The sequence below is a fragment of the Morone saxatilis genome, unplaced genomic scaffold (genome assembly GCF_004916995.1).
Source record: "Morone saxatilis isolate NCDOM2014 unplaced genomic scaffold, NCSU_SB_2.0 Contig21, whole genome shotgun sequence".
Lineage (NCBI taxonomy): Eukaryota > Metazoa > Chordata > Actinopteri > Moronidae > Morone > Morone saxatilis.
The window spans coordinates 8,403,397-8,425,573 of record NW_023339774.1 but is presented as its reverse complement, the minus strand read 5'-3'; the positions used below and the strand labels follow the sequence as shown (position 1 = coordinate 8,425,573).

General features: G+C 40.5%; 1 protein-coding gene across 1 annotated transcript in view; it reads right to left on the bottom strand.

Moving 5' to 3' along the window:
• Window positions 1-1,937: 1,937 nt before the first annotated feature.
• LOC118332475 (poly [ADP-ribose] polymerase tankyrase-1-like) overlaps window positions 1,938-22,177 on the bottom strand; it is a gene marked incomplete in the record, with an annotated part of 81,481 nt that continues 61,241 nt past the window's right edge. The window contains 13 exon segments of the mRNA XM_035667779.1: window positions 1,938-6,233; window positions 7,129-7,285; window positions 8,099-8,285; window positions 9,473-9,578; window positions 9,787-9,861; window positions 10,698-10,795; window positions 11,303-11,423; window positions 13,683-13,762; window positions 13,887-14,073; window positions 14,522-14,602; window positions 15,751-15,939; window positions 17,271-17,380; window positions 19,621-19,840. Of these exon segments, the coding sequence (XP_035523672.1) occupies window positions 6,147-6,233; window positions 7,129-7,285; window positions 8,099-8,285; window positions 9,473-9,578; window positions 9,787-9,861; window positions 10,698-10,795; window positions 11,303-11,423; window positions 13,683-13,762; window positions 13,887-14,073; window positions 14,522-14,602; window positions 15,751-15,939; window positions 17,271-17,380; window positions 19,621-19,840 (1,698 nt within the window).

Sequence of the window (22,177 nt, the reverse complement as noted above, 5' to 3'; positions counted from 1 at the left end):
CATCTGTGCAGATGTAGTAGTGTGATGTAATTAGTTGGGCTGTATTATGAACAGGGCATTCTAGTTCAACATGGAGCAAGGCCCAAACTTTTATTTTGAAGGACGCGCGGTTAGCATTTCCGCCATCACGTTTTCAGTGTATTTTAAGTGCTTTTGTTATGTTGTCAGGATGTCCTTTTCCAAGTGTGTACATGAATATACTGTGTTTAACACATTGACAGTATATGGTTTCACACAAGGGTTAGACATGTTGGTCTATGTTGGAGGTTTATTTTACGAACGGTACTTGCCGCACTTCCGTTAGCTTAACTTCCTCTTTGAAGGGGACACATTTTCTCTGCTCTCTCTATCGCCATTTTTAGCTGTAATTGTGAAGTTAAGTTGCTTAAAGTCACATGTAATGCTGTCTTGGTTACATTGTTACGTTTTAGAGTAGTGCTTTTATTTATTTTCATGAAAAATCTTCCAGAAGAGTGTAGGAGCTGCGGGGTAGCTTGTCACACTAGAGTGTTTGCTAGCTAGCAGTCAGTGTAAATAGTGTAAATCAGTGTAAATAATTCCAATTCAAAGAAATGAATTAAAATAAAATCAGTTAAAATAAATTCAAAGCAAGAAGTTGAAGAAGAAAAGCACTTACCTGGAGTCTTACCTTCAGGTTGAGCTGCTCTTTTGCGCCCCCTGCTGCTGAACTGTTCTCTCAAAAGCCTCAAGTTGCTCAGCAAAGGGAAGCTCCAGGAGTATTGGGTTCTTCTGCAGCTGGCACACAAGTCCAGTGTTCCCCCTCTGACCCTGGGGTGGGGGAGTGGGGTGGGGAGAGTTTTGTTTTGAGGGGAAGAGGTAGAAGAGGAAGTGTAGGAGGAAGGGGGAATTCTGGAGGAGGAGCTGGAAGGACAGCCTTAGGAAGAGCGAGGGGATGAGTGCATTTGTGTGTGTGCAAGTATCACAAAATAAACTTTAATACAATTATTAAATCATGGCTGTTGTTATGGTCATTGTTAGGATGGACGGCCTCTTCCAGACCTTCCATCATAAACCACATCAGTGCTAAATTAGTGCTTATTTAAGAGAAACATACCGGCCTTTCTAAAAGAAACAGCTGGCTCCAGTCTGTGGTTTCAATCCGCTACAACCTCCAGTGTTAGATAGATTAACAGAACGGTTGATTGGGTCTCTTTATTGGTGGGAGTATTGATGATTTTGCTTTTTCTCCCCATCCTGATTTACCATCCAGATGAGTGTTTGGGTTGATGAATTGCAGTGTTTCTTCCCGTTCTTGGATTGGCTGAGGTGTCAAAAGATTCTACCCCCGCAGCCATTCATCTCCCAGTAAACACTGAAAATCAATTCAACAGCACAGGAAACAGGATGAATTGGAGTTTTAAGACAGTTAAGTGCCTCCCTAATCTCAGACAAGAAAATAAATGTACTTCTTTTTAATTGAGTTGAGATGAACCTTCTTGGTCTGCCAGATCTGTGTCTGGATTGCATTTTCAACTAATACCGGAGTTGCTTATAGTTGTTCATTAACTTATGCCTAAAAGTACATTCATCAAACAAAAAAACAAACAGAAAAATCATTAAAAAGTAACCAGATAGAAACCTGTGCAGTCTACAGTTATGCAATAAATCCTCCCTTCGTGAAGGTTATAATGTTCACTTTTTGTTGAAACTGTTTTAGAGAGGCATCAGTTAAACTTTGTGCTCATTTTAGAAAGGCGGTTGAATTGTACTGGGAGGTGGGGGCATTGCATTTGTATCAGGAAAATAGCTATTTAACCTGAAAATTGCTTTCTGGAGTGATAAAACTGGCTTGCCTGCTTCAGTGGAGGCAAATTTAACAAAAACATAACAAATACGGAGGCAAGATGAATTAAAAAGTACATCCTGGTAAATAACCATGCTCTGCCAATAAACTGGACAAAGACTATAACACTGTTAAGTTCTTTTTATTAAGGATTTTCTTCTGTACAAGAATGAGGAGATTCTCTGTTCCACATGTTAGCTGGTGAGCAGCTCTGTACAACCGTCTGTACAACCGTAGGTCAAACATTACTGATGAGGAAATGTGTTAAACTGGTGGCTTTTGGTAGAAGGCAGGTCAGAGGGTGAGGCATGGATTCCTCGAACACGCGCACACACACACACCCCTCCAAACTATTTACAACATGATGGCTGACTGGCCCTTGAGACAGATAAGTAGAGACAGACCAGCTCAAACACAATTCAAATAGTTGTCACATAAAAAACGTCTTTCAAAAGACAAAAAAGCAAGAAAAATAAACTCAAAATCATCCATAAAAGACCAATTAATAGGCCCATCTGGAGTTAGTTTATGTACAGTCTCAGTTAAAACAAAGCCCACGGCTCTCTGCTAATAAATCATACGGTGCTGCTGACCTTAATGAGGTCAACACCATAAACTCCACCTGCTCTGGATGTTATTCCAGTATCGTCTGAAACCTTCGTCCCAGTGCTGACTCTGATAAGGGACAACACAGAGGGGGTTAAACAGGAGAACGTAATTCTGGCTGGTCAGCTGTACACTGGCTTCGTTTGTCAAATGCCAGATCTTCTGATGCAAAAAAACAATCATTTGAGGGACACTGTGTGTGTAAGAGAAACATCTTCCAGGCAGGTAAAATCACCATCGTAATGGTATATGTATCTTAAAAACAAATAAAAACCATATACTGGACTGTGTCCCAGTCTGTTTTGTTTTCCCTTTGAAAACTTTTTTTCCCATTATTATCTAATTTCAAGCTTATTAGTTTCTATAATTTTTACTTCAGCCATCAGTTGTTGTTCCTGTCTACTTATTACATTTTTCACTTTTAATTCATTGCCTTTTCATTTTCCCTGCAATGAATCACTTTGTAATTTGCCGAAATGTGCTGCTACTCAAATTATTTTTATTATCACTAATTGTAAATGGGATGAACCACTGCTATCAAATGTGTGGGCGCCAGTACTGATTGGGAAAGGGCTGATGTGAAAACTTCACAGCTTGGAAAATAGTCAGACAAAAAGGTTTAGTTGAGTCTCAGTGGTGGTTATTTTGAGCTGCCAGTCAACTTTTTTTCTGAAAAACACATGAAGGTTTTAGGTTCATTTCACCCTGAACACAGATTTCATGCTCGTTTGCACTTGGCTCAGACCAACGTCATCTTCACCTTGAAAATGCAAATCAGCTGAAATCTGAGTTTGACTCACAGACACTGTAATGCAAACAAAGTCAACATACAAAGCAATCAAATATAAAAATCGGAACAGCTTTGTCAAATTGGAATGGCCTGTCCCTCTCTAGTTGTTTGATTTTGTAACAGCTGTCTCTCTCTGGTGAGTTTCCAAGTGATTTCAAACCAATCTATTTATTCTAAAAAAAAACTTTAAGGCCGTCGCTCTCTCCGTTCTCCACAGTTTTTTTGGGGAATTTCTTGTCCTTGAGCACTGCTGGACTTGACCTGACATGATCGACATGACAGAAGCTGAACTCAGGCGTGGTCCCATATGGTGTACAGTGTCATTAATTAAAAATAATGATCATAAATAAACAGAAAAACATGGTCAATGTAGTAAAAAGAAAAAAACAAAGCTTATAGTACGTAGTGTGAGGAGTTTGCTAAACTTGCTTTTACGATGTTAGTGTGTCAGCATAAATGGTTAATGCAAACAGATATGCGATAGCTCGTCTTTATGTACAACATCATTATCCTCTTCGTCATCCTCCTCGTCATCCTCCACCTCAGTCAACCTGCAGATTTCTGGTTCTATAAATAACTCTCTGAAGCCTGCGACCAGCCCGCTGAATGGCTCACCATGATACAGCGACGAGGATCACGTTTCACATTTGCTTGCGATGTCTGACGAGTGTAAACCCATTAGTATAAAGACGCAAGGAAGAAAACACAAAAATGGAATATGCTTCAGAAAAAACACATAAATAGTGCTGTGTAGAAACAAATCCCTACACACAAACAGTACATTTGTTCTCTTCAACTGAATACTGCAAGCCAGGGATTCCTCTGTTGCACCACTAGGGGGTGCCAACAGTTAAAAGGTAGAGAGGGAAAGGAGGAAAGGGGACAAAAAGGCAGCAGGTTCATGTAAACAACAGCACAAGGAAAAATGTGGGTCCCTGTGAGATACAGTAAAACACAACACAAAAAAGATGCACCAGATGTACTTGAGTAACACACAGTGGTAGCTGCAGTTGGCGAGACCAGGATCAGTCACAATGTGGCTGCACCGAGGGTAACGGCCCATTTTCTTCCAATCAAAGCTTCTTTCTTGTGTTGGTAATGGTCACTTCTCACACCAAAGATGATGAAGAGGTGATGTAACAAAACTGTGCAACGGCAGAGCGCAAAGAATGAGAAAGCTCATTGTTTTATCCCAACCGTTTGGCAGAAAAGATCCCACTGCTTGCTGGGTGGATGAACACAGAGCTTCCTGTGTGCAGTTTAATGATATCACCTGACAAGTTCAACTGGCTGTTTTTGTGGCCGTCTGAGTTGCCAAGTGCAGCTTTTGAGTGAAATGTAATACAAACGAAGAGGAAAAGTGTAATCAAGTGTGCGTTTTGTACATGTTTAACAGTGTCGCAGTCTGGTCTCTCGTGGTCCGCCTGGTTCTGGTAAAAGACTGAGTTTAAATCTGAGCTGGGCTGAAACAAGCAGCAACCACCATGTTTGACTGTCGGGGGCCGAAGGTTGTTTACGATGGTCTCTAGATACGAACTCTAAAACGCAGTATTAAACTGATTTGGAAAACCTCAAAACTTGCTGTAGAAACACAAAGTCAGTGTTTAATTATACTTAAAGATCCCCTCCAGACAGTCTGCTTGGAACAGTGTGTGTGATATGTTTTGCAAAAAAAAAAGAGTCTAATTTCCTCATTAAAATCCTTTAAAAGGCCTCTATTCTTTCCACCTCATTAAAATTCCTGAATCTATGAATATGCTAATTGTGTTCATTTCTAAAGTTTTCCTGCTACTCCGACTTCACTATAAACTCCATTCTCAGTGTCTGTGCACTTGTGGCTTCAGATTCCTACATCACACTCGTATAAGTTGCATACTGGACCAAATTTAGAAATAACATTTTCATTAAAAGAAAATTAAGGCCCAAAGAGCGGCATTTTGGCTTGACTGACAGGTGTCTCAGCCTATCACATTGAGCTACTGTGGTTGCTGCTTGATTGTCATCAAGTACTGGCCAAGTAATCCAAAAAAAACTATATATTGTGAACTGGTTTGTTCTGACAAATGTAGAATATGGTCCCGGTACAAACTGTAGTGGGAAAGCCAAAAGAGTAACAGCCGTGGATTCTGGTCTCCTGTTTGTTTACCGCTTAGTGACTTCTGGGTATTTGTCCGCTGTAATCTGTTTTCCTTCTCACTGCTCACACTTGTTTCATCATTTCTTCTTTGCTTACAGCAGAGATGATGTGAGCGAACACAGGGAGCGGCGTCTTGTTTACATGAGCTTCATTGGTGAAAATGTGACAAGCTGTAACATAAAATGCGCCGGATTTCTGTTCTCTCAGCACGACAATTGCTGTTTCTGGATGTGGCCTCGGGGTGTTGTTTTGTTGCCGTGGATGATGCACAGAGCCGAAAGAGGACACGATATCAAAACAACACATTAAAAGCTGGGGGTAGAATACATAAGCAGTGCAAAGGTGCAAAATCAGGGACGTTTGTTTTGCTCTGGAGTGTGTCCTGATCTAATTGCTTCCTTAATTGTTTTTAGGATCAAACCAGAGAGCTGCAAATTAAAAAAATCAGCTTACTGCTACACTTCCAGAAAAGTTGATCAAACCATTTTCTTTTTCTCCTGCAAAATTAGACCCAATTCATTAAAAGAATCTGATCTGGTTTTTACTGTCTGCTGCTTTGCACTGAGCATGTATTGTCCCCCGAAACTCAAAGACACTGCCTCATCATCCTCCTCTTCTTCCTCGCAGACACATCCACGTCTTGTTTACGAGGGTCGTCCTGATCCACACTTCACCTCACCCACCTCGAGTTCAGCTCTGGAGACCTTTATTTTGGGTCTGAGGTTTGAAACACCTTCTTTTTCAGTTCTAGTCCTCTCTGTGAGTCCATTGCAGTCGAGCCTTCTTCAGGGTCCAGCTGCGATTGCATTTTAGGACTTCTGCTCGGAGGTGGCAGCAGGCGTGGCTAGACTCTCTGGCTTCACAATCTGGTAGGTGATCAAGTATTCTGGGTAAGCCTGTGGACGAAGAACACATCAAAGTAAAAATAAATATTATGGTTTTATCTTGGGCTGAACTCATAAATACGTATATATTAAGAGAACAGAACATACAGGATCAATGATGATAATCATTTAAGTCATTCTTTTTAAATGTGAGGATTTGCTGCTTTATATCCATGTAAATGTAATCTTTGGATTTTAGACTGTTGGTCAGCTATTCCAAGATGTCAACTTGGGCTCTGTGACATTAAGATAATACATGACAAAATAATAAATGAGGGGTCGGCAACCTGCGGCTCCTCTCCAGTGGCTTTGACAAAAAACTATATGGAAATGAATAACCGTTCTTTTTTTACGTTTCCATTCATCATTGTTGTAGGCCTAAAGTGAATATTACATTCTCCAGTTGTAGAAATGTCCAGCCGTTACATACTGAGTGAAAGAAAAAGATTTGAATGTTTTTTCAGCTAAAATGTGCATCATACATTACGTCATGACCTGGCGGCATTTCCTCTATATATTGCCAAATCTCAATAGTGGTTGCTCATAGTTTACTTGCAGTCTCCATAGCCAGGCAAGCTATAGACTCCAAATCCAAAAAAAGAAAAGGAAAACGGGATAGTGCGTGGGCAGATTTGTTTGCTTACCAGTATGCTTGATCTGCGGTGAGAAATGAACATTATAAGGATCAAATATGGTTTGCAGCTCCAGAAAGATTAATTTTTGTTTTGTTTTGGCCAAAAGTGTCTCTTTTGATTGTAAAGGTTGCAGACCCCTGTGATGCATCAAACCCCCTCCACCCAAGAAATCCACAGACTGACTAACTGATAAAGAAAAATTGGCACAACTCTACTTATTTCATATAATTATGTAACAAAGTGTGTGAGCGTGTGTGTGCACGCTTTCCCACCTGCTCCCCTCTGTAGATGACGTACTCTGCATACGCCAGCCCGTTGACGCTGGGTCGTCCTATAACGGAGTGATGTCCGGGGGGGGCGTGGGCCATTTTCATGGCGCTGAACTGCAGAAAGGATTTACCCAGTGTCACTCTGCAGAACAGCATCTGCCTGAAATCCCAAAAGCAAAGAATGATGCAGTCAGTGGTACTGTCACATAAATGGACATATACAGTTGGTACCAGATGTCTCACACAAATATTTGTATAATTGATAAAACTGTTGCTCAGAGTAAAGTTTAATTTTGCTTCCTGCAATAACACAATGGAGATTCTAGTTGACACAAAATCCAATTCGATCAAATTCTCCATTCTACATAATTATAGTATATTGAATTTTTAACAGTGTGTTGTTTTTGCAAATAGTAAACAGGAAACCAATGTGCTTTACTGTTTTGTACTGCTCAAACAAAAGGACCGACCCAAAAAGCGAAACAGTAAATGAAGTCGTCAGCACTCACAAATGAGTTTATAATACTTTTAATTGTGCAGCAGCAGAGGAAAACTGTTTGAGCCCTAGGTGTTCCTCAGCAACACGGAGGAAAGCCTAGGGCTGTGTGTTTGTCTTATACTTTAGTTTTTTTATACTTATTTGTTAATGCGTGCTGTCGACTTCACTTATTGTTGTGTACTGACAGGAAAAAATTCTGCTGATAGACATCAATGAAGCAGTGGCTTTGGAATACTACTGTCAAGTAAATAAAGAAAGCAAAGTGTACTTCAAAAGATTTCTTTTTTTGGCTTTCTAAGATGTTCCTGAAGCTAACATTTGCTAAAAAAATTCCTCTTTTCCTTTGTGCACTGCATTATGGGACAATTCAAAAGTGTATTCAGTATACATAGCAGTGCAAATGAATTACATAATCAAAGCCAGGTTAAAATGAGCACACAAAATACATTTCACTTAACTAATAAAACGTCTCACCTGTGGCACACGTAGCAGGAGCGGTCTTTGTGGGTGGGACATCCTGTGCCTCCACCAATCCCGTACACGTACTGGTTGCTCTTGGAGGAGTTCTCAGCAAAATAGATCCCGGCACCGAACATGCCACCGATGTAAGCATGTCGCTCATCAAAGCCCTTATGGATGATGGCGTTGATGAAGGGAGAACCTGGCAGGAGACATTTAAATAAAGTGAGCCAGGACACATCGCAATGCAAAAACATGTAATGGACTGCCTGCAGAGCTCCAGGGTGGGGACAGGGACACTTCCTTTATGTCTCCTTTATGGCTTTGTTTTAGCTTCAAAACACAAAGTATTATATCCTTTTCTGGTGCCTCCACCGGCAGTCCCCACATGGAAGTAACTAACAATCGTAATTTAAAGAGTTATAATGAAAACATAGTGTCTCTGATGTTAAGTCTACATACACCATCCACTGCAATTAGTACACCTCCCCTTTTTAAACTGCACAAACAGCCCTCTTCTCCAGGCAGTGAATCACAGATAAATAAAGCACAAAAGTATAAAGAATGCAGACAACGTAGACGGATCCAGATAGTGTTTGACTAAGTGTTATCTCGGGAAATCCATGATCTAAGACACTTTGAACATAATATGATTGCTGGTGCCAGGCGCACTGTTTCAGGCATCACAGAAGCCAGAAACTTCCTGGGATTTTCTACTCTACAGCGTTTAAAGAAACAGAACTCGGCTGCAGTCCTGAGGGTTGCGTCCTGACCGAGCTTTGTGGTTTAAAAGGGGACATTGAAGATTATTGAGATTTATTCAAGCTTAATGTCAGAATGAAAACATTGCAGTTCATCTCAGAGCACACGAATGATTGAAGACCGAACTGCGTTTGACTGAGGCTACAGGGGAGATGTGATAAGAAAACTGTCACCATGTTGAACACACTGTTTTGTATTTTAACAGTCAAAACCAGCTACAACACACAGTCTCCTTCAACAGCTCAACAATATCATGCAATTGCATCTTTTGCATGTCCTGTGTTTTTGGTTCTACCACCACATTTCCTCCCAACACCAAGTATCTCTTTCTGGCAATGATGTAACTATATGAACAGACCAGGTGTTACACCGACTATAGAGAGCTGAAGTTAAACTGGAACTTACAGGTTCTGTCCTAGAGTAAAACCTCATTTGAAAATTAATTTGCATTTGTGATAATGTAAATATAATAAGGAAAATCCAGCCATGAATCATAACCTTAACAGTATGTCAGCTAAAACGCTACAGCTCCACAGACGGATGAAAGACAATGGGCAAAGTCAAAAATGTTATTGAAAAATGAAACACAGAAATTATGTGGCTGTAGAGCAACACGTGTTAAATTACCGTGAAAGAGCATTCGCTCGTTGTGATGGTTGTGATTCTCGTCAGCAATTTCTTTTTGTCTGTGTGCGTATCTTTCCCGTAGCTTCTTATTCACCACCTTCTGAATCTGCAGTCGGGGGGGGGGGGATAGAGGGAGGGGTAAAGAGTGAAATAGAGGGAGAAAAGTAGGAAACATGCTGTGAATGAATTAAAATGCATTTACAAAACAACCATATTTAAATTTGAAAATTGAAAGTTAATTAAGTATAAAGCCCTTATTTGTGATTATGAAGAGAGAAAACTGGTCTGTGTGTGTGTTTGTTTTGATTACACACCTTAATGATGTTGTACCGGCTGAAGACTCCACCTGCGTTGCCTCCATCGCGGTGCTCTCTGATTGTGCTCTGCAGCTGAGGAGGAAATAAACAGACAGAAGGTCAAAACTTACACACATGTGCAAAGCTTTTGAAGGTTAAAACGCGAAAAGTGTGGAGAAAAACGTGCTAATGAAATGCAGTTTCGATATATCATGTGAATGTGAATAGCATATGGTGTGATTCATACAGCTCTTTGGACAGCTGTAGCGTTAGAGGGGTGATGAGTCATTTTTTAACCTCAGCAGCCCGGGGGTGTTTTCATATTTAGGAAAAAAACAAGGTGCAAGTGATAACCTGTTGTCACCTCGATTAACAATTCAAACTTTAAAATAGTCTCGAGAGAACTCATGTCAATCATGTTTCGAGTTCTCAAGTAAAATTTACAGTTTAAATTACCTGTTAAATTTCTGTTAACATCTGATGGTCCTTATTAATTTTAAACCCATTCAGACGGATATCTGCTGTCTCTTTGAATTACTGCTTTCATTTACAAGAGAAATATAGTCAGTGGAGCAGACACTGATAGGGAGACTCTAGTACAGTGTGTTGTCCTTTGCCAGATGGCTAAAATTACTAATGACAGACATGATCAAATTTTAGATTACGAACCCACCAAGAGAAATCATTAAATTATCTGACCAAACTGCTATAAAGGCATGCAGTGCAGTGAGGTGGAAAAATAACCGCCATCAACCTAAGTGAGTGCAGCATCTGTGTTTCTGAGTAAATGTAGTTAGATGTGTGTGTTAGTGGTCGAAGGATATGGGATTTTCAACGGCTGATGCCGATTATCTCGGAATGCCAAATAATCAGCCCGATTAATCAGCCGAATGATTATCACTAGTGTATGTGAAGGTGCGTTTGCATACTTCCTCCTCCACAGACTGGAACTCCTTGTCGTCCGGTGCCAGGTCAATCAGCACGGTGCCCTGGCTGGAGCAGTGGAACGTCAGGTACGGGTTCCCACCTACAAACGCAAAGTGAATCAGGGAGAGAATAAATGACGACACTGGACTACAGGTCATTTTATCCAGTTTCTGAGCACAGTAAAACCAACTGCTTGATGGCTTTGTTACAGAAGCATGTACACACTTTAGGTTTAAGGCCTAATCTGCCATTTCTTTCATAAATTAAATATTCACCAATATAACCCAAGAGTTTGATGTATCAGCAATTTAAGTGTTTCTCAACTGATCTGAAGATGTGTAACTAGATAACACAATCCTAGTTATCAGGATAAGTTGCTTGATTGTGAGAAAATCACAAGTCACATTAATGATATCTTTTAACATTTCCGTTGTTTATTTAAGATTAAATATGCATTTCAATACAATTAATCAGACATAAAATCTTACTTTACTTCCACTTCTCAGCTCCAGCTTGTAAGAGTTGATTATATCTCATTAAGTACATCACAAACTGTGTTTTTTACCCTCTTACGTGTATGTGTGTGTTTTTTTGTGTGTTTCCTGACCTTGCTGGCCTCCTAGCAGCCTCTCGATGCCCTTGATGAGTTTGTGTCTGTGGCCGTAGGCGTTGATGCCGATCTCTTTCAGCTCCTCGTGACCCATGTCTGCCAACACATCCAGCGAAATCTGCCCGGAAACGGCAAAGAGGCCCTTTCAGTCTTGCTTATGGTTGCATCTGCTTTTATAATCACAATATGACCTACTCTAGCCATACTTCTGATTATACATCTGTCAACTAAATCAGACGTTGTTCTACTGTATTTAACTGTAGAACTCCGCACAAGGACCCATTACCGTTTAATGGTAAATACATTCCATACTGAGTTCAATGATCTAAGACATATTGCAGAGACAATAGGTCTGACAAATATTCATGAGAGAAAGACAGAAGCGGAAAGAAGAAAAGGTCAATGAATGAATGGCAGTAATCAAGTCATTCATATGCAAATTGGTGATGGTGAAGTGTGAGATTCATGCTGGAGACAGAGATAACTCAGCTTTTCAAACGCTAACCTTTACCTACTTTTCTCTCTGTTGCTGTGATCACTGCTACAGGTGTAAATCATCATAGCCTAAACACTCTGGGAGTTTAATCAGGCACCAGCAGAAAGAAGAAAAATACAAACTCGGAATTTGTTTGGCACCACAAACCCCCCCGATTCAGTTACAGCAAAGGGGCGAAAACTTCAGTTGTTTACTTCTTCAGAATGCTTAATGTAATCAACTAAAACTAATGAAAGTGTCACAAATGTATTATTACTTCGTAGTACTACATTACTTTGGACACTACTCCTTCAGTTTTCCTGCTTTTAGTGACTGGAACGAATTGCAAAAGATGCTGAAACTGCACACCTTTATCCAGTTACCCTTCTTTACTAACTCATTACATGCGATAGTTTCTGCTGCTTTTGAATTTGACTCTGTGGAACACAGTACTTAGATCTCTGTTGTGTACATACTGTATATATTGTGCTGTCTAATATTGTTTGGGATTTTTTGCACTAGCTGTATCTTTATTTTAATTGCTGTATCGACCCGCCTCCTGTCGCTGCCTGTTGGCCAGGTCGTCGATGTAAATGATAATATGAAAATATTTCCTCCTGCTAATTCCTTGCAATCTTGCAAATGTATTGCAGGTTGTCTGCAAGAAATGGCTAAATCTAGAAAGAAATAATAATTATTCCCATATATTTTGCATAAACCATTCGATCAGACTTTATGTTGACAAGGTTTTCTACTAATCCTCTTCAACAACAACAAATAAGGGAGCAGTGAAGCTTTACAGAGGGAACAGACGGAAGATTCACACAGCACAAAGTTGATACACGAGCAAAAGTATGGTTTTATAATAAAATGTCTTAAAAGGACTGATGTTAAATCAGAACTCCTTTTCTTCTTGTATTTTTCCATTAACACCCAGCTGACTCTCACCTCCATCTCACTCTTCATCTGAATGTTAATGACAGCTTGTTTCCCTTTAGGGCACCAAGAATAAATGTAACACACACACACAAACACACATATCCTCCATATTGCTCCCACATTGCCTTCTATGCTTAGCCTTTTGCCCGCTGTCACCTTTCAATTTCACTTTCTATTTCGGTCTCTCTCCTTGTCTGCTTACTCCTCTTTCTGTCACCCCATCTGTCTCTTCGTCTATCTCTGTCTTTCTATTTTCTTCATCTTTCTCCTCAAGCCCCTTTCTTTCTCTTTATCGATGTTTTCTCACTCCGTCCATCTGTGTCCCTCTTCTGTTTCTGTTGCTCTGTCTACATCACCACCTCTTTCTGCCCGTCTACAGCCAAGCTACTGGCTCTTTGAGGTGCATTTCCAACAATCACTATCTTGGTTTAGTGTGTTAGCATGCAAACAGTTGCTAATTAGCACTAAACACATATTATAGTTGAGGCTGATGGGAATGTCATTAGTGTTGCAGGTATTTAGCCATAAACCTGGCTATAAGACGCCATAAAAGTGTTGGACAAATTAAAATGTTGATGACCATAGATAAAAGGTTAAGGTCTTAAAGGGAACATGGATGTCTGAGCCAATATTTATGGCAATCCATAAAACCATAGGATGGCTAAAAATGACGTAAAATGGAAAAAAAAAAAAGGAAAGACAACTGGTTAAATAAAATAGTTTAAAACAAGACTGAACTAGTACGTATGTCAGAGAAATAAACCTAAAAAGACAAAGTTTAATATTTATATCAGGAAATGTATATTTCACTGGGAATCTGAAGCTCTTTACTTGTCTTTCCCTCTCTCTCTCTCCCTCCCACTGTATCTACTGTATGAGCTTCTCCAGTTCTTTACATATTGTGCTGTTCCCTCATACTTTTGTCTTCTTCCCAGACACACGACAAAGAATGTGTTTGAATACCTGTTCCCGCTGGAAGATGTCTCGGAGGTGTTCCAGCCCTAGACTCTTCAAGAACTGGTTGATGGTCATGTCGAGCAGAGCTGCAGAGACACAGTGATGTCAGCAGTGATGTCCCGGCGGTTACACGTGTTTACATCAACAACATCTAAGACACCCGCGCAGGCGACCGCACCAGCCCCTGACTTAGGATATGTTTGTACGTACTTTCTCCTTCTTTCCTGTCAGACCCAGATGCTCCGTCTGCTGGTCCAGTGGCCCCACCCACGGTGATGTCACTGAGGGGCGTGGTCAGGTTGTCTATGCTGCTGGCTGCAGACAGGCAAGATGGGGATGGGGAGGGAGAGATGACCACGCCCCCTGCCGCACCGGTACTCACCACACTTGCGCTCACCTGAGAATAAAGACACTTTTTTTTTTATACAGTGCACGCACTTTCAGCCACTTTATTTTCAACTACTTTTATTGTTTACAGTTCAACTGACACTTCAGCTGTCATTTCTTTTCACATGACAGTTCAACTACTTTCATCTCTTACACTTTAACTGATGATTCAACTGCTTTCAGTGCTTATAAGTCACATGACATTTCAGCTGCTTTTATCTCTTACACTTCAGTAGTTAAAATGCTTTCAGTGCTTACATGTAAACTGACAACTGCCTAGAGGGCGTTGATTTCACTTGCTAAAGTGTCAACTTCAACTCTCACACTCAATGTGCTTCAGCTCAATTCATGAGCCTTTTTCCAGATAGGTTATAAGCTGTTTCTTCTTGCAGTAAGTCAATGCAGTATCAGATGAAAGCCCTCTGTCGGCACTTGTACGTACGCGTGTGGACACTCACCACGGTGGCCTGGGGTTTTAAACAGCTCGGCAGGGCATCTGGCGGCATGGCGTCAATCAACAGTGCTCTGATATCATCAGCCTGCAACAGACATGAAAACAAGACAGAATGACAAGATGTAGACGGACATATTGTTGATGTATTTTTGGCTGAAATGACCACTATTTTCTTCTTTAGTGGATAAATCCGGTCCCCTGCCACATTTGCTGGAAACTTATTTAGACAACAACCCTTAAATGGGCTTTAAACAGTCGTTTCCTTTTATTTTTCCAACCTGCTAGCCACCATGCTCTCCTCCCAAGAGACAATTCGATCAAACCACAAAGCAATGATTATTAAATTATGACACATAAGAATAATTAAAGCCAGACTATGTAACATTTACTGAACATTAACTAACATTTTTTTTAGCATTTGGCTAAGATGCTAAGCTATTGAGACATTAGCAAAGGTGGATATGAGTCATAAAGTGAGACACAGTAATGTTTGTTATATAGCAATATTTATCTAAAGTTTGCTAGCATTAGCCACCATAAGCTACTGGTCACACCAGACCACTGCTAGGATGTAGCAGCAAAATCCCTGGTGAGTTTTGTTTCTTATTGATTCAGTTAAATGAAAAAATGTGTTTTCTGTCTGTCAAAAGTTTGGCACAATCCCTTGAAATAACAGCCAAGAACAACAACAAAACATATCCACTTAGTGAATGGTGGTTTGAAAAGATATCTGAGAGTCTAAATAACACACATTTAACATTTTCCGGTTGCAGTTGGATTATCCAGGTTGTTATTCAGTGCTTAATTGAGGCTCAGTTTGATGGTCAATACATTGCCTGATTGTACAGTATTCATTACTAAGCTTATTCTCATAGTCAACACGCAGACAAAGCTACCAGCATCATTTTTGTTCTAATCTCTAATCTGTAGCAGAACTGGGGTCTAATGTAACAGCATCATGAGCTGCAGGGACATGTTATTCTCTCAAACTCTGGTACCTGCAGTCAAACAAGAAGCCCTATTAGGAGGCTTATTAGGAATCCTCATTAGGGTGCAAGGAAGCTACCTGTTCTGCCATCCAAATTTCTGCAAACTCTTTTCAGGGTGCTCCACTGTCTGAATAATTATCCATAACAAGCCAAACATTTGAAGTTAATGACACTGCCACGCGCTGACTCATAACACGTGTTGAGGACCCATACTGTGAAACATTTCTAAGAAAGCCGCTCGCACCGTGGCCAAGTCCAGCGGCGTCTGTCCCTCCTGGTTCTTCATGGTGGGATCAGCTCCATGGGCCAATAGCAGAGCACAGAGCTGAGTCCGCCCCTTCTGGGCTGCTTCATGGAGGGGAGTAAATGCCCACTTGTCCGTGGCGTTGACGCACGTGTTGTACTTGATCAGCAGGGCGGCAATGTCCACATGCTAGAAAGAGGAGAGGAGGTAGAGGTGAAGAAGAGGAAGGAGGTGGTGATGATGGACGTAGAGAGAGCAAAACAGAGGAAAAGAGGAGAGGAGGTAGAGGTGAAGAAGAGGAAGGAGGTGGTGATGATGGATGTAGAGAGAGCAAAACAGAGGAAAAGAGGAGAGAAGTAAAGGAGAGCACCGAAGAGAGATCAGAAATGAAGGAGGAAAAGAGACAACAGCAATAACAAGCTCTTCACAAGAGCAAATGTGTGAAGTCTGGTGAATGAGTGCTATAAAAATCGTGATCAGAGAAAATGTAATACGTGGGATGCTCTGGAACAGAAATTGTGTGAATTATTAACTCCATCATGATTCTCGTTTTCCCGCCGGTCCTTCCTTTCCGTCTATCCTGTTCTTTTCCCTCATCGTCTGTCAGCAGCTCGTCTTAGCGCCAAACACAATGTAGCTTGTTTCTGGGCACCGGTGGGGGGATAACGTTGAGTGTGTGTGTATGTATGTCTCTAAAACGCAGAGCTCATCAAATTTTCATTCAGACATGTGTTTCATGACTCTTTCAGTGCCAGAATGCTGTCGAGCTATGAGGAAAATGTGAGAGACAACCAACGACTCTACATGATGGGAAAACCACATGAATGCACTTCTTAAGACAAAAAAGTATCATAATAATAATTTAAATAGAGAAAACACTGTTACATATCACAAACACAATATAAAGTATTTTGCCATATAAATCCCACATGTGATATGGATTTAAATCCTCCAATAAGAATTTCTAAATGTCACATAAACATTTAGCATACTTCATGACATTTACCTGAGACAAATGAGGCACAATTAGCAGCGTTAGCATGGACAGCAACGGGACAAAAGAATGGAAAGGAAATCAAATAGTCCAATAATTGAATCTCACCATTCTCTTTCTAATTATACAGTTAGTTCATAACATGCCAGGGAATTGTGAATAAAGGCCATCACATTCCCAAGGTGATCAAAATGTTTGTTTTGTTTGACAAATAGTCCCAAAACTACGTTTACCACACACTAAAATGATACAATTCAGTGTATAACTTACAGAGAAAAGCACAATCTGGATTTTAGCTGCTGGAAGCAGCAAATATTCGGTATTTGGGCTATCAAAATTGCTCTTGATTAATTGTGAGTCGACCAAGAAGGAGCTTAATCAGCTGATTGTCTCAGCACTAAGCTGAAGAGTTCATACATTTATTGGATACGAGTTCTATCCTAAAATATATATGATTTATATGAATAGATAGTCAGTCTCCAGTGTGAGTGAAGCCTGTGTGTGTGCGTGTGTGTGTGCGTCTTACCCCGTATGAAGCAGCATTGTGTAAAGGTATCAGCCCTCCTTTGTCCTGTGCATTCACATCGGCTCCATGTTCCAACAGATACTCTGCTACCTCCAAGTTGTTATAGCCGGCTGGTGAGGGTGTGGGGGTGGGGGGGAGGAAGACGAGGAATGAGATAAATGGAGAAAAAGAGGAGAAACAAAAATGTTGTCAGGTAATGAGAGAGGAGGAAATAAAGAGAGAAAGACAGAGAGACATGTCAGCCTACATCAGCTGCAGTATGACAGCGTATAATCATCTTTTTCTTTCACAAGCAAGTGCACGAAGGCAGAGGGTGCGTGGGTGTGTGTCTAAGTGGTCAGATCTATGAAAAATCACAGACCTTCAAAGTGTTTTTCAACACTTTCTTAACTTTAAAATTGCCAGTCATGCTGCAAAACATTTTCTAATTAATTAATACACTTTATCTAAGCTAGTCTAGTTGTGAAAGTCTCTATAATACAGAATCTAAAAAGACATATGAGAAGACAAAGAGAAGTCAATTTCCCCATCAGAGCATTATATGGAGAAACACTACAGGAAAAACCTGAAGTAGTCTGAGAGACAGGCAGAGGCTTTTAACCCCGACAACACCGGTTCAATACTTAATTCATGCCAACATGAATCACGAAACAAGTCAAATCAGCACCATTCATGGGCTTGAAAGTAATCATTACATTATTCATGTTTGTGCTTATAATTTTATCGAGAATATAACGAAAGCATGAAGATAAAAACACAACATCTAAATATTGAGCCTCCATTTTAAGGTCAGGTTTGAAGAAATGTTTTTACTATGTTTATGTGTGTTTATGCCTGAGAGGTGCTCTAGCAGAACGGCGTATATCTCTCTTGTTATCTCTGAGGCTGATATTATCATGATTACAGATCCTGAAAAAATATGTGTGTGTGTGTGTGTGTGTGTGTTTGTGTGTGTGTGCACCTTTGAGGGCCCACAGTATTTCTGCTATCAGGAATTAAAAACTTTAAAAATTGTAGAAGATCCAAGGTCAATACAGTACACCATATGTTTTAACAGGCAAATCCATGCTCACATCCTGTAAGCAGGCAGAAACAAGGCCTTTAGATAGTAGGACCGAACATGTGCAACTAGAAGAAATCGTGTTTTCCCAAAATGTCAAATCTTTTCTTTAAAAATGTAGTGATAAGAGCCGGATGGCACAAAACATTTTAACTTATCTAAATTGTACATCATTTTATTTGGCGCACCGTCTTTTACATTTTCTGTCTAGTCACATCTATCATTCAAAAGAAAGGACAGTGCACGCAGTTTGGGAGTGATATTTGACTACTGTGATTCCCTTTCCTCAGGTAATACATTAGCTGCCTGTTTCCAGCTCATCCAAAATGCTGCTGCCCAGTTCCTAACAATTACCAGGAGATGACAACACATTAGGCTACTGGTGCATTTTAAACCAACTTAAACATCCTGCCGATAACTTTTAAGGCGCAGCGTGGTCAGGCTCCCAGTTATATTTCAGACATGTCGATCCCCTGTGAGCCACAACACAGCCCGAGCTGTTGAGGCACGGGTCTGTTCCCCCAAGTCTTATTTTACCAGCCTCTTTTGCTGTGTCTAACCTGACTGATTTTACTGTTATTAATTCCATTTCAATAAAGTTTATTGTTTATCTCTTTTCCTTTGTTGTTGTTACTGTAAAACTGTGTTCAGAAAAGTTATATATAAATACAGTTTATTTATCGTTAAATGTATCCATGTAAAAATGTGTTACTTGAACAAATATTGATTGATTTTTATGGATGTCATGCCCATCATAGAAACACATAATTCTGTTACTATGTCAAATACATAAACTGGTTCGGTGGTGGCACTAAGGAGCTCACAATCCATGATAATATTAACGTTTGAGTGTCCTCATAAATATTGTAGTGCACCAGTAAACCTGAGAGCCTGGTAAACCTGCTCAATGATTACTGTGATCGAAAATGGTGTTAAAAAATTAAAAAATCACTGATAAATTGCTACACTGTCCCCGACTGCCTGTCCATGAACAAGACTTTAGTTGTCGGGATGTGTTTATTGCCTTGTTCTTGGCACTGCACTGAGCCAAAATCCCAGGAGGTCGGCTGTTTCTGAGATACTGCAGCCAGAGTGATTGGCACCAGCAAGTATACCATGTCAAAAGTCGCTTAAATCCTGCAAACTTCAGCCAAACAGTAACTAAAAGCGTCTGGCTTTATCTTTCATTTTAATGTGTCTGCAAAATGAGCTTTACTCAATTTAGGGAGGTGTTTACTGTGTGTGTCTCTGTGTGCAGCTTTTTGTTTGGTGTTTCTACATGCACGTTACCTGCAAGGTGCAGAGGTGTCGAGTTGCGTCCCTGCGTGTCCCGACAGTTGATGTTGTCGGGGCTACATAACTTCTGCACCCTGGCCAGGCAGCCTTTCTTAGCGGCGTCCAGCAGTGCGGCGTCTCCTCTCAGCAGGTCCTGGATGTCGGTGTCCCCGTCCTTTACCAGATCCAGAGGCGTGTTCCCATCTCGGTTCTTCTTGGTGGGGTCTGCTCCGTGCTGGAGAGAGGAGGCCAAAACGGAAGCGTTCAGTGTAAAGGAAAGAAAGATGATAAAGAAAGAAATGCTTATCCGTCGTATGTCCACGCACACTAACGTCTATGATGTAGACAGTGTTTGTAATTAAAATGCAGAGGGCAATTTAGTCTCTAAGCAAAGACTACATTTAAAGACTAATATATACAAAATATCAGCTATCCTACAAAACATCAGTCCTGACAATCCCTTATCGTTTAAACCCCAGTGGTAACGTTTCACTTAGACGAGGAAGAGACACTGACAAGTGACGAGTGAGAAGTGGATGAAGGTAATTCACCAGAGAGAAGAAGAGGGGGAGAGACGAAAGGAGGTAGAGAGGTGAGGACAGGACATCCAGTGAAGTGGAAAACAACTCATACCCTGGAGATGGGGGGGGGGACAGACATTTTCATCATTCTACTGTCTCCTAGGTTACGGTTTAACTTGTGATTTCATTGTTAGTTTTGAAATCCACTCATTAAAATTTGATGTAGTGGGACCACTCCCCTGGGCATCCACTGCTGGCCTGAAACTGTCCGTTATACATCGCTCATGGCTGTATTCCCTTTCTTTTTAAAGTTTTTTTTTTGAACCTATCCATGTTATGGTTTTTCTGCCCTACTTCTCCATTTCTATTATCTCTTTGCTGCTGATGTAATCACATTCCCACTGTAATTTATTCTTTATCCAGGAAAATTTAAATAGAGACCCATTGAAAGCAATAATTGAGGACATTTACATATAAGTAAATGTCGGTTTTGTTACTCTTCCGGTGGATTCAGACAATACTCTTTTAACTAAACGTTTCATTTACAGAACCTATAAACTGTATATAAACAAGTATCTAGCTCATAGGAAGTAACGAATCTAACAGCTAACGGCTCTGTAAAGCTGACAATGACAATGCAGTAACATGCAGATTTTAAGCAGGTGTAATGTTTACCATACATGTTCACCATCTTAGTTCAGCATGTTAGCATGCTAATATATGATGGTTAGCACTAAACCCAAAGTACAGCTGAGGCTGATGGGAATATCATTAGTTTTGCAGGTATTTAGTCATTAAGTATTGATGAAATTGAAAGTTTGACTTGATGGTGGCACTAGATGAAAAGACCACTGAAGTTATAAAAAATAATTTCGAGGGACAAATTTAATGTCTGAACCAAATTTCATTGAAATTCTTCCAATATATGTTGAGATATTTCACTAAAAGCCAAAAATGTCAACCTGCTTGAGGTAAAATCGTGGATTACTAGAGCCATTAGGATTCATCATCTGGGTACCATAGATATCTGTACCAAATGTCACAGCAATCCACCCAGTGGAGATATGTCAGTCTGGACTTCAATGGTGGACTGACCAAAGATACGCCACTAGCATGTCTACAAACACAAGCAGAGCTGGGTATTTATTGTGAACAGTGACAGCCCCAACGAATGAATAAATGAGAGAAAAACACCTACATCAACAGAAACCGCAAACAAGAAGATGTCACACGGCTTTGGCTGACAGTTGGTCTCTTGCAAGACGATAACACATGCAGCCAAGATCATAAGTCATCGGAGTTCACACATTTTATGCCAAGTGCTAACAAGACACTTCTTCAGTAAATGAGGAGGAATTCATTACGTTCTTGCACTTCTTTCCTAACAAAGAATATGCTAATATGCGTTTTTTATGTCTCACAAGATGCCTGCAGAATATCACAGTACTGGGGGCAAATGCAGTGGAGTTTTCATTCGAAGCACAAATCCAACAGAAAAAAAGGACAATAGAAAGTTGACAACAAACAAAGTAGACAAAGGAAAAGCTACTGCTGAACTGTGGAATAGTTTATTCAGTAAGAGAGAACAGTTACATCCCGAGGCCATGGCAGATTAACACCAAAGTGTGGGAACACTCTGTTACTTGAGTGCATGTGTGTGTGTGTGTGTTAAAGGGGAAATGAGGGTGCTGCTATGTGTACACAGGAATCACAAACACAAGCTTAAAAATCCAACTGAAATTTGCGGGTGTGAGGCTTTTCCAACCAGAGTGGAAAAATGCCAAACCTTCCCACCACCTTGAACAATCGATCATCTGTCTGCGTTTCCAACCTCTGCCTCCAGACCTCTTACTGAAAGTGTGGCCTGAGGGAGCTGCTGTATCTCTGAACTCCAGGACTGTTTGGAGAGCACTGACTGGGATTTATCTGCACACGAGGCTTCACCAGGCTTGCACACTGACGCTGAGGAATATGTTTAGTCTCCTGCTGCATATGTAATGATAAAGCGCCTGACAGCCGCCCAGATACGCTGAACCGAACAAAAAAAACAA